This window comes from Hemiscyllium ocellatum, chromosome 1, assembly GCF_020745735.1.
Source record: "Hemiscyllium ocellatum isolate sHemOce1 chromosome 1, sHemOce1.pat.X.cur, whole genome shotgun sequence".
NCBI classification, from domain to species: domain Eukaryota; kingdom Metazoa; phylum Chordata; class Chondrichthyes; order Orectolobiformes; family Hemiscylliidae; genus Hemiscyllium; species Hemiscyllium ocellatum.
In genome coordinates, this window is record NC_083401.1 from 166642964 (window position 1) to 166656419 (window position 13456).

General features: G+C 45.0%; 1 protein-coding gene across 1 annotated transcript in view; it reads right to left on the reverse strand.

The window, feature by feature from the left end:
- sfrp2 (secreted frizzled-related protein 2) overlaps window positions 1-4648 on the reverse strand; it is a 5003-nt gene extending 355 nt beyond the window's left edge. Inside the window, exons 1-2 of the mRNA XM_060833078.1 lie at window positions 4095-4648; window positions 1434-1514 (exon numbers count right to left, since the gene is read on the reverse strand). Coding sequence (XP_060689061.1) covers window positions 1434-1514; window positions 4095-4596 — 583 coding nt within the window. The 5' untranslated portion in view covers window positions 4597-4648. The remainder of the gene's footprint in view (window positions 1-1433; window positions 1515-4094) is intronic.
- Between the last annotated feature and the right edge of the window lie 8808 nt (window positions 4649-13456).

The following is a 13456-nucleotide window of genomic DNA, read 5'->3' on the forward strand; positions in this document are numbered from 1 at the left end:
GGGGTGGGGGTGAAGGTGGGAGGAAAATAAGAATGTGAAGGCGCCTGGTGGAGATCACAGGGACGGGGGAGAGGCCTTTTGACAGGTGTTGAGATTGACCAGTGTGTGGGCACCAGAGTGTATACCGAAGGTCGGGACTGTGCAGGTCCGCGCCTTTATGCCTGTGTGGGGAGGGGAGCGGGGGGATGGTCGAGAGGAGGTGACAATGCCTCTTCACTGCCCACTGCCTACAGACTCCATCCCCTCTCCACATACATACACACACATACACACAACATACACACACATACATACACACATATACACACATACATGCACACATGCACACATACACACATACATGCACACATACTCACACATACATGCACACATACATACACACATACACGCACACACAACATACACATACACACATACATGCACACATACACACATACATACACACATACACGCACACGCACAACATACACACACACATACATACATACACGCATACACACATACACACATGCACAAACATACATACACACATATACACATACACACATGCACGCACACATGCATACACACACATACATACACATACATACACACACATGCACACACACACATACATACACACACATACATACACACACATTCACACACGTGTGTATATATATATATATACACACACACACATTCTGGATTAGTGGTGCTGGAAGAGCACAGCAGTTCAGGCAGCATCCGAGGAGCAGCGAAATCGATGCTTCGGGCAAAAGCCCTTCATCAGGAATACACACACACACACTCCGCTAACCCATCCCCCCAAACTATTCCTAACATTTGGGAGTTAAAAATTCAGAGTTAAGAATCACACAACAGCAGGGTACAGTCCAATGGGTTAATAAACCAGATGCTGGAGATGAAAGTCCAGAGTGTGGTGCTGGAAAAGCACAGCCGGGCAGCAGACCTGCGGCGCTATCCTCCCGAGGTTTAATAAAACCTGTAACCCGGGGTTGTGTGATTTATAACTTTGTCCACCCCAGTCCAACACCGGCTCCCCCACATCACAACATTTGGGAGGATAATTAATCAGATCTGTGAAACAAGCCAGCCATTCGACTGGTACCATTTCACCCACTGACCCCCTCCTCCCCTCCCACCCCCCTCCCACCGGCCTCACAATGTCACGGTTGACCCGGTTTCAATACGTTTGGCTCAGATCGACGGAATTTGACCGGAGCCGTTTAGTTGAACATTTAAGTGCAGTCTATCCTGAACGTTACAATAAATTAAACGAGAGGGGTTACTTTTTTCTTCAAAATGCGACGAGGAAACAGCGCTTTGTAAAAGCGCACAGTCCCGGTTATTGGAACAGCAAGAAAACTCAAGGAAGCGCAGGACTGGGTTGAGATCCGTTATCTTTGCCCGCTCCCTAGTCAGTAACTCACCAAAATCATTTTTGCAGTAACTCTCGACGATGTCATTGTCGTTTTGCTCTCTGTCTTTGCAGGCATCACAAATCCTCAGTTCTGAAAAAGTGTTAATATCAATATTATAAACTGTTATATTATAATCATAAATATTCATATTTGCATTCGTACGTTCAGTTCCAAAGAGGAATAATGAGCTGATCTTGGGTATGAACCCAGAACAAACAAGTTCACAGCCTGGATTTCCCACCTTCTGCAGAGATTCTAGGTTCTCTCTGGTTTTGTTACTTTTGTGAAGAGGGCTGTACTCTGCGAAGTATTAAGTATCTTCGGTTACCCTGTGTAATGTGACCTCCTCCTGAGAAATGTTGCTCACCGGGAGGGATGCGCAGTTTACTGAAGAGAAGTGAAAGAGAGTTTAGTGCGTTGTATTGATTTCAAAGCTGGGGCATGGGGTGGTGGGGCTGGGGGCGCGGGGGGGGCGTGGGGAGCGTGGAGAACTGAATAAATGCGAATAATCACAATAGTCAATGGCTTGGACCGTGGAAGTTCTATAAAACAAACGATGAAAAGGAAAGGCACGCCTCCTATTCGTTCACAAACGCTCAAAAGGTCTGCACAATGTAAATGGGTCCCACTGTAGGATCCCGGCTACACACTGGGCCGTGCTTTTAATATCACAGGCACAGCTCCGCAATTTGCATTCGCTGGTGGCTGTTAAATGAATGCTCCCCCATTCCCTTCCCACTCATCACCTCCACACCCCCACCCACACACACCCACACACACAAACACAGGTCTCCCCTTGAAGCGCCGCTGCTGTGGGATAAGAAGAGCAGCTATGTTCTTGAACAAAGCTGTCAATTTAAATCCAGGCTGTCCCAGATGCGTTAGGATGGGGGTCCGCTCAGTTCTCTTCCAATACATGTAAATGTTGTCTTGTATGGAATAGGTTAGATGGATAGAGTCAAACTTCAATTTTTTTTGTTTACTCGATATGCTACTGAACAGAACCGAGCTGCGTTTGTGACTAAGTTTTCTGACGAAGACTTTTTTAATGAATAAATCATACACTTGATTTTTTTAAACCCCCGAGTTATGTTCATCTCATCGAGCAGACACAGTCGTCTCGCTGCGGTTTGGGGGGAGTTTGAAGAAATGCTGTTACTCACGGAATCACAACCAAACACCGACAAACACCGACAGCGTCCACAAGACACACGGAACTTGCTTACGGAAATCTTACGAATTCTTTCAAAAAATTAAAAGAAAAATGAAATTGTTGCAGAGGGGTCACCCCGGTGTGTATGTGTGTGGGGTGTGTGTGTGGGTGTGTGTGGGGCTGTATGGGGGTATGGTGGGGGTGTGTGGAGGTGTGGTGGGGATGTGGGGGGGGGTGTGGGAATGTGTGGGGTGTGTGTGGTGGGAGTGTGTGGGTGTGTGTGTGGGGTGTGTGTGTATGGGTGTGTGTGGGGCTGTATGGGGGTATGGTGGGGGTGTGTGGAGGTATGGTGGGGATGTGGGGGGGGTGGGAATGTGTGGGGTGTGTGTGGTGGGAGTGTGTGGGTGTGTGTGGGGTGTGTGTGTATGGGTGTGTGTGGGGCTGTATGGGGGTATGGTGGGGGTGTGTGGAGGTGTGTGGGGGTGTGTGGGTGTGTGTGGGGGTGTGTGGTGGGAGTGTGTGGGGGTGTGGTGGGGGTGTGGTGGGAGTGTGTAGGTGCGTATAGGGGTGTGTGGTGGGAGTGTGTGGGTGTGTTTGGGGTGTGTGGTGGGAGTGTGTGGGGGTGTGTAGTGGGGGTGTTTGCTGCTGACCCCTTAATCAGTAAGGTGCATTGATCCATGCGAAACCTCCTAAGATTGCATCACAGCGAATTCCTCCCTGCGCTATCAGTGGGAGAGAGTATTATATAGAGTGGAGTGCAGAAAGGTCCGATCTCAGCGATCGCACCCAATACTGGGGGCGACTGGCTTGGTAGCCAGTCAGTATTTTACCACAACTTTATCAGTTACCCGAATATTACAACACAGGTTTCCTTTAACATCTCCCTCACAGAGCAAGACAGAGTTTGGAAACAGTGGATATATCTCAAGGAGTTCGGAGAAGGAGCAGACAGTAATTATACATCACAGAAATATCTGGTTTTGAAAGTGATCCGGATTCCACGCACATACATTGACACCCCCAAGCACCAACCTCCCCCCCCCCCCCCACACACATACACACTCAGACACACAGACAGATATACAGATACACACACACAGGCACATACATACACACGCAGACACACAGATAGAGAGACACACATACAGACACGCATCTACACACACTCGGACACACACACACACACATATATATACACGCAAAGACACACACACACAAACACACACCCACACATACACACACATACACATGCAGACACACAGACAGACACACACAGGCACATACACACACACACTGACACACCTCCACACATACTCTGGCACCCAGACAGACTGACAGACACACACACACAGACACCCAGACACACACGCTGACACACCTCCACACATACTCAGACACCAGACAGACACACAGACACACACACACACACACACATACACGCAGCAGGCTATCTGTAAACCTTGTCAAACAGCTGGATAGTTGCAGAGTAGGACCCAGTGCCCTGCCTTCAGCCTCACCTTCTCTAGGCGGTGGGCCGTGCTGGTTGGAGTCTGCGGGCGGGATGCACAGGTCGTTGTCCTGTGGGAAATGTTCACACTGCAGCATGTCAGGCCAGGGGAAACCGAAAGCTGACATGACGGGCGAACAGCTCTCCCTGACCCGCTCGCAGAGTGAGCGGCACGGCTGGATCGGCTCGTCCAGTTCATCGATGCATACCGGAGCGAAGAGGGAGCACAGGAATTTCTTGGTATCCGGGTGGCACTGCTTCTGCACCAGCGGGATCCAGGAGCCGGCCTGCTGCAGCACCTCTTCCATGGTATCGTGCCCCAGCAGGTTGGGTAACCTCATCTCCGGGTACTCGATGCCGTGGCAGAGTGCCAGGGCGCTGGGGATGAGTTTACAGTTACTGCGCTTGTAGCTGAACTCAGCGTGACTGTAAGAATAAATGCCCATCCCTTTAACCGGGGGAAGGGATAGCGCAGCCAGGAGCACACACATCCCTGCGTTCATCGGGCTCATTGCTGCAAACTTTAAGGTGTGCTCCTGAACCAGGCCCTCTGTGCCACACAGTGTTGGGTCAGGAGCTTAATGGCACCAGCTCCTCCGCATCTCCAGTAAAAAGGCAATGGGAGGAGTCTGGTCGGTTCACACCCAGAGGTACAGCCTTGCTGAGCGGAGAGGGATTTCAGCAACAGCCAATGTTCTGGCTTGTGTGAGATTTCACACACTTTATGAACGAAGACAGTCTCGTTGCCCGGCCGTGCCTGCCCATACAGCGAACCCACCCACCTATTACTGTTCCCTGCTGCAGCTCCCCAAACTACTGTTAGAAACAAAAAAAACAAGGTCCCCTTTATCGCAGTTACCATAACCGAGTCCAGAGGCTTCACCAGAAACGCGACACCATCGAGGGCTTAGTTCAATACAGTTTAACATAGCTGCCTGTAGCCCCACCGCCCGCAAGGTATACAACTGTCAGGTATACAACTGTCAGGTGTACAACTGCCAGGTATACAACTGTCAGGTATACAACTGTCAGGGAGTCAGTCAGATTGAGGATCTTTGTTCAAAATTGTACCAGAAAAAAAGCAGGCGAATTAGGGTGTATTTGGAAGTTTGGAAAGCCACAGCCTTCAGAGGAGGACAGATGGAGAAAAGCAGGAAATAAAGAAGCTGAGAGAACAGTCAATGGAAACTTAGTTTGTAGCTTCCTGCAGAAAGTGAGTTAGCAAAAGGGAACATCTTGCCTTTATATAGTGCCTTTCACAGCAGAGCACCTTGAAAGAGATTGATTCACGCGCCAATGAGACAAGGAACTGGCGGAGCAGTTTCGGATGGTTTTGTGCGTGGGAAATCATGTTTCACAAATTTGAGTTTTTGAAGAAGTAACAAAGAGGATTGACGAGGGCAGAGCGGTAGATGTGATCGATATGGACTTCAGTAAGGCGTGCGACAAGGTTCCCCATGGGAGACTGATTAACAAGGTTAGATCTCATGGAATACAGGGAGAACTAGCCATTTGGATACAGAACTGGCTCAAAGGTAGAAAACAGGGTGGTGGTGGAGAGTTGTTTTTCAGACTGGAGGCCTATGACCAGTGGAGTGCCACAAGGATTGGTGCTGGGCCCACTACTTTTTGTCATTTACATAAATGATTTGGATGCGAGCATAAGAGGTACAATTAGTAAGTTTGCAGATGACACCAAAATTGGAGGTGTAGTGGACAGCGAAGAGGGTTACCTCAGATTACAACAGGATCCAGACCAGATGGGCAAATGGGCTGAGAAGTGATAGATAGAATTTAATTCAGATAAATGCGAGGTGATGCATTTTCGGAAAGCAAATCTTAGCAGGACGTAAACACTTAATGGTAAGGTCCTAGGGAGTGTTGCTGAACAAAGAGACCTTGGAGTGTAGGTTTATAGCTCCTTGAAAGTGGAGTCGCAGGTAGATAGGATAGTGAAGAAGGTGTTTGGTATGCTTTCCTTTATTAGTCAGAGTATTGAATACAGGAGTTGGGAGGTCAAGTTGCAGCTGTACAGGACATTGGTTAGGCCACTGTTGGAATATTGCATGCAATTCTGGTCTCCTTCCTATCGGAAAGATGCTGTGAAAATATTTACAAAGATGTTGCCAGGGTTGGAGGATTTGTGCTATAGAGAGAGACTGAATAATCTAGGGCTGTTTTCTCTGGAGCATCAGAGGCTGAGGGGTGACCTTATAGATATTTACAAAATTATGAGGGGCATGGATAGGATAAATAGACAAAGTCTTTTCCCTGGGGTAGGGGAGTCCAAAACTAGAGGGCATAGGTTTAGGGTGAGAAGGGAAAGATATACAAGAGACCTAAGGGGCAACATTCTTCACACAGAGAGTGGTACATGTATGGAATGAGCTGCCAGAGGATGTGGTGGAGGTTGGTACAATTGCAACAATTAAGAGGCATTGGACAGGTATATGAATAGGAAGGGTTTGGAGGGATATGGGCCGGGTGCTGGCAGGTGGGGCTAGGTTGGGTTGGGATATCTGGTCCACATGGACAGGTTGGACTGAAGGGTCTGTTTCCATGCTGTACATCTCTATGACTCCGTATCTGACCTGAAAGACACCTCCTGCCACAGTATAGCACTCAGGACGGTGTGGCTGTGGAAACTGGGATTTCACACTCACCTTTTGAGTTTCTAATGTTCTGTTGAAGGGGCAAGGGTGTCTCCCTGAGAGCTTAGAGAACTCAAGATGCCAAGAACATAAATGGGCGAAGTTGAAAGTGTGTTGCTGGAAAAACACAGCAGGTCAGGCAGCATCCAAGGAGCAGGAGAATCGACGTTTCAGGTCGGAGCCCTTCATCAGGAATTAATAGATGAAGGACTGGGTAAAATTATTAAAGGTTTAGTAGCTATTTGATAAGCCTGTGTGAGACATGAATAAAATTTTAATTTTGGAGCCATTTAACAGCCTAATGGATGTCACAGAGATGATCACGATTTATTGACCAACTTAGTTCCACCAAAAAAGTTCAAAAGCCATGAGGAGTATATTTATTCTGGTAAATCTATAACTTTTAAATCTTCCGATTTATTAATACTGTCAGAAAAGAGCAAGGGCATCATTGTATTTTAATGTACCCCAAATTATAATGCTTGTCATTCCATTGCTTCTGAACTGTTGAGTAAATCCAGTGGGGCACTGTAACAATAAGGTCATGCAACATTCTGAATATTTCACTAGATTTGTAATCCATAGGCTGGGTTGACAGTATAGAGCTATGAGTTTAAATTTCATGAAGGCAGAACGGGAAATTAAATTCAATTAATTCAATTAATCTGTATTTTGAATAATGATCAGTAAATGTGACAGTTTCTGAGGTCCTACCTCAGAAGGGATTTTCCATCCTGATTTAAAATGTTTGCTATGTGGCTCAAGATCCACAGACCCATAACTGCCTTCTGAATAGGCCACTTCAATTTCATCAAACTGCTATGAACACTTATAATGAAACTAAAAAGGCACCAACCACTGAGCACCCACCTAAAAATTGGATTCAGTCATGACAGAAGACACCCGGCTAGTTGTCCCATAGGCAAATAAACAACAAAATCATACCTTTCAGTCAATGTCTCATACTCCATAATCACCATCCTTGGGTATTTTCTGTTCCATTGGCAAAGTATGCTCTCCAGAAGTGATACCAATCACATAGAGTGAGGAATGGATGACCCTGGAAGTCCTTAACAGTAACTCTGGGTTCTATGATAATGTACCTGTGGTAAGAGTGGCAACACACAGATAAGGAAACCTTGCAATGGAACTGCACTCATCCTGACAAATGCAGAGTATTGCATTACACTGCTGGTTTGGGTCTTGTAAGTGGCAGACAGGAATTGGGGAGATAGGTGATGAATTATTTGGTGCAAAATGTGAAGCCTTTGACTTCCTCTTGTAGCCACAGTATGGCTCACCCTGTTCAGTTTCTGATCAATGATAGCCCCCCCAGGATGTTGAAAATGGAGGATTCAGTAATTGTAATACATCTTAATATCATGTAGCATTAACAATATCATTAGATTCTCTCTTGTTTGAGATGGCTATTGCCAGGCCCTTGTGTGATGCAAATATCATTTGTGACTTGTCAGCTAAAACCCAATGTTGTCCAGGATTGGGTGCATTTGGACATGGACTGCTTCAGTATCTGAGGAGCCTTGAATGATGCTGAACATTATGCAATCATCAACGAATATCCACATTTCTGACTTTATGATGAAGAGAATATTAATGATGAAACAGTTGAAGCTGGTTGTGCCTAGAGTAACTCCTGCAGTAACATTTTACATCAGAACTGATTGACCTCCAATAACTACAAACATTCTAGTGTAAGAAATCTGACTCCACCCAATAGATAGCTTCTTCTCTGATTCCAGTTAACTCCAGTTTTGCTAGTTAGGCTCCAATTGAATGTCACCCAGTGACCTCTGTTGAATGTACATATACAGGTAATGGGTGAGGACTGTGTTGGTCTTAGTAACAAGATTCAATCTAGAGTAATGCAATATGCATTCCCTGTACACTAGGGTTGCTGGCACTGATGAAACAGCACTTTTAACTGCCCTATCTCATGAAAGGAGGGGCAATGGGGGAATTGTAAAAGGGATACAGCTAGAATTTTGCAGTTGAAGCACTGTATAGTTGGAAAGAATTTTCTTATCATTTGAAAGTATTAAAGGAAGTAATTTGGATGATATGAGCATTTCATCAGATGTCATTAGTTTAAATATTAGCTTTGCTGTGGTTTAGTATAGGACAGCAGGACTACAGATCTATTAGTAATTTTTCAATTCCCAGTAAAATAATGAATTGATTATCAGGAGTAAACCGACAGATTGGCTGTACAAAAGCTAATACACAGCAGTCACATAGTTACAGCCAAAGATGCTGTCTCACCACTCTGCTCATCTTCTTCCATAAAATGAGACCCCCTAACTGGACAGGTAAATCCTAAAATATATTGCACCTTTACATCAAGAAGGCATTTAATAATATTCTACGTGAGAGGTGACTAGTTAAACCTGAAGAGGTGGGATGCAAGATAAATCTTAAGAATTGGTTGGAGGACAGAAAGCAGTGTTTATCTTTTAGAAACACTGCACTGAGTTCAGGGTGGGGGGTGTGTGGACTGACCTCTGTTTCTAATCCTCTTTTGTAAATTAGATTCAGAACACAGGACATTTGATATTATTTTAGAACAAATACTGCAACGACTTCAAGCTAGGGCTGATGTACCATTGAGTGTTAGCTTTGAGAGGTTGATGCCAGAGATACACAATTCTACTACTACCTTCATAAACATACCATTTCGTTCTCTGAATGCACATTCAAATGTGCTTAGTGCCAAGAATTCCTATATTTACACTATCAGTAGAAAATCAATCTGGCACTGAAAGTTCAGTCAATAATTTCAGGTCAAAGTATCATTTTTTTCCCCCAGCACCCATGTTGTGTATGTGTGCAGGTGTGAGACACAGTGAAAGACACAAGGTGCATAAATCTTTATTCAAATTTCCACCACCAGGAAGAAAGGAAACACATGAATAGCCTGTGATCAACAGTGCCCTTCTGATCAAACAGTGAAGGGGAGGGCAGGGATCAAATCAAAATAGAGTTGGAGGGGGAAATAATGCACTCCATTTCCTGCGGCGCCCATCTCTCCCCGAACAACTCCAGGGTGTCGATGGACACCGCGTGCTCCTTTTCCAGAGACACCCGGGCTCAAACGTAACCAAGGAAGAGGGACAGGCAGTCGGCCCTAACGATCCCCTCCACGGCCCGCTGCCTGGACCTGTTTATGCCAGTTTGGCCAGGCCCAGGAGCAGACTCGCGAGGAGGTCTTCAGACCTGCCCTCCCTCCTCCCTACCAGGTGTCCAAAGATCAGGAGCGTGGGACTGAAGTGTAATCAAAAGCAGAGGAGGAGGTTTTTAAGAAAATCATAAAGGGAGTGCAAGCGCCCACACCCAATACACACATGGTCCACAGACTCCACAGCACCACAGAACAAGCAGTTGGGCTGGAAGTCCATGAACTGCTGCGTGCAGCACCCTCCACCCCAGATCCCCAAGAGAAAGGGGGAGGACTCCCGCATAGAGAGCCCTCCACTGGGGATCCCCACCGCCCGGTGGCGAATGGGCATGCCAAGGCGAGTCCAGGCGGTGGATGAGGGAGGACGGTGTGCAGCAGCAGTTGATACAGGGCCCGCCTTTTTACATCCTTAAAAGGGATCAAACTAAAACTCCGGAGGTGGCTCAGGTTGTGGGGCACAGGCTTCCGCGGGAAGTATGGGACCTTGGGGGCCAATGTGAAATTCCATCCAGGCAGGGGTGAGCGTGGATGGGATCCCACCGCACACCTGAGCATCCTCCAACTGGTGCACTATGTTGGGCTGGAGCACCGCCATTTTAAGGCGTTGGATGGCGGTGGCCACGTACCGGACGTCTACCGCTGCCCTGCTCGCTATGTCCTGCGGCAACGCAAAGTATCGTTTTTAATTATGTGATAACGGCTGTGTCATTTGGTAATCTCACTATTACTAAAAATTAGCTATATAGGTGGAGTTTCATTTCTTCAGGCTTTAATTATTGGAGGTTTTTAAAAACTTTTTTCTTCACTCCCTCTAAAGCTGACGTTCTCTTCAGTGTCAATTATCCCTTGTATTTGAGTTGATAATGGATTCACATATTTTCCTTTACAATTTCTTGTTCAGGCTTTCTTTGGTCAATTTACAACTCTTCAATCTGATTGGTTAAGGATGCACACTTCCTTATTACTCCCCATGTCCAACAGAGGGCTCTGCATTGTTTCCATCTTGAATAGCCATCATTTACCACACAAACCAGTTTGGAGATCAAATGGGTGCTGGCAATTTACTCTAGGCCTGATAAAATTCCTTACAGACATTTTGGAGCCTTAATATTAGGTTGTCAGCACAAAGCACGTTCAATGAAGAACAGTTGGTTGTAAAATATTGAAAAACAAAAAGGACGCACACTGCACATTTAGCATTACAAACAATAACTAAACAGACGAGTGAGTCTTTATAAACTCAATATTCCATACATTCAGTCAATGCACAGCCAATAATCATCAAATCCAATCAATGTTGAGCTACTTGGCTTAAATAATAGAATAAGTCACAATTGAGCAGTGCTTTAGTTGCACAATACCTTGCGTGAATTCTGGCCAAGAAGAAATGAGGAAGATTCAAGCATTTGAAACAGAACAGGCGTGAGCCATGAAGCTAATGTCTTGTGTTTGAGAACTGAGTTGTAGGTAATAGTCTGGAAAGGATGAAGCTTTTCATTCCAGAGGCCTGAGATGTGAATCAGAAAGCTCATTTTTAGGGAAGGTTGGTGGGATTAAGGCCATGGAGAGAGGTCAGAAGCTTGAGATTAGGGAATGGCAGTCTAGAGGGAAAATAGGAATCAGAGGCCTGGGGGAATGGTGGTCTAGATGAGTGGGAAGTGAGTAAGAGCAGTTTGCAGGAAATCAGATGTTTGAGTTGGCCTTTCTGATTCCTAACAGCCTGATTCAAGTCTGCCCATCGCTTCTGTTTCAAATTCCCTCTTGAATTCTGATTGGGGTTCTTTGCAATGAGGGGGAAGAATTCTACAAGCTAACAATATTCATTGGCAGTCTATAAGAATAGGCTTTAACTCCTGCTTCTAGTTGAAAATATTTGTTGTACATGCACATATATTTCCCTTTGCTAACATTTTGTGCCAAAAGGGCAGAGTGAAAAATCACATCATGAGGTAATAATGTGTATCTCCTAAGTTACATCCCAGCAGCATGGGTTGAAGGCATTGTTGGCCAGGCCAGTATTTACTGCCCAAACTTAATAGTCCAGAGCACAGTTAAGAGTCAACCACATTTCTGTGGGTCTGGAGTCACATGTAGGCCAGACCAGTTAAGGATCGCTTGAAAGGACATTACTGAACCAGATGGGTTTTTCCAACAATTGACAATGGTTTCATGGTCATCATTAGACTCCTAACCCCAGATATCTTTTATTGAATTCAAATGCCACCAAGTGGGACTAATGGACTTGCGATCAAAAGTCATGAATGTATGGCTCAAGTAACTGATGGACTGGAGGTGATGGAAAAAATGCCAGACAAAACAAAAATAGTGAATGATTACACTTCTTGATTTACTTGAGTTCTAGTATTCACTTTTAAAGTCTTTATTCTCTTCAGAAATACATATTTTCTATGTTGCTCATGAAATTGTCAAATTGCTGTAAATACCTTACTGACTCCATAAAGTTCTTTGAGGAACAAATCTGCAGTCTCTTCCTGATCTGCCTCTATGTGAACCATGCTGCACTGGAGTTATCTCTTGACTGCTCTCTGAAGTTGCCTAGCAGGTTCCCTCAGTTGCATCAAACCAGTAGAAAGAGAAAGAATACTGAAAGTAAAAACATCACTTGGCTGCAATCTGGACATCAAGTCAGAATACTAATAAAGTTCACCTAGGGGTCTGATACCAAGGCTATGAGAGCTGTCCCCCCATCTAGTCAGACCACATGTCATGGCAATACTCACAAAACTATGCTTTAGGAGATATCTTGGAAGATTTCTTAGAATGGCACCAGATGTGAAAGACTTCAGTTACATGAAGACAACAGAGAAACTGTCTTTGTTCTCCTTACAGCAATACAGAATAGGGGGAGATATGATAGGGCAGTCAAAATCATGAATTGGTTTATAGAATAGATGTAGAGAACTTATTCCTCATGGCATAAGGGTCAGTATCTCTTGACATTGATTTAAACTTAATTGTCAAAAGAATCAGAGGTGACATGAAGAAACGTGTTCTGTCGTGCATTGTTATAATCTGCCCGAAAAGGTGAAGAAAGCACACTCAGCAGGAATTTTCAAAAGGAATTGCACAAATACATGATGGGAAAATTTCATAGCAATCAACTTCAGAAGCCAGGATTGAATACTTCTATTGTACCTTCTTCTGAGATTCCATCATCAGACATACTAGTCTTCACCCATTTTCATTTACTCACGCAACATCAAGAAATGCCTGAGCTCACATGATATAGGAAGGGTTATGGGCCCCAACAACATCCCAGCTGCAGAACTAATAGCATCCCGAGTTAAGTTGCGAATTACAACATCAAAATTGCCATTAATTCAACTGCCCATAAAAACAAGCATAAATCCAATTCAGGCAATTACTATTCTTTAACATTATCAATGCACATCAGTAATGAAAGGAGGAATAAATAATGTCAATAAATAGCATTTACTCACTAATAATGTGTTCACAAGTGCTTAATTGAATTTCTGCAGAAAACTCAGCCTCAGGTTTTATTATGGC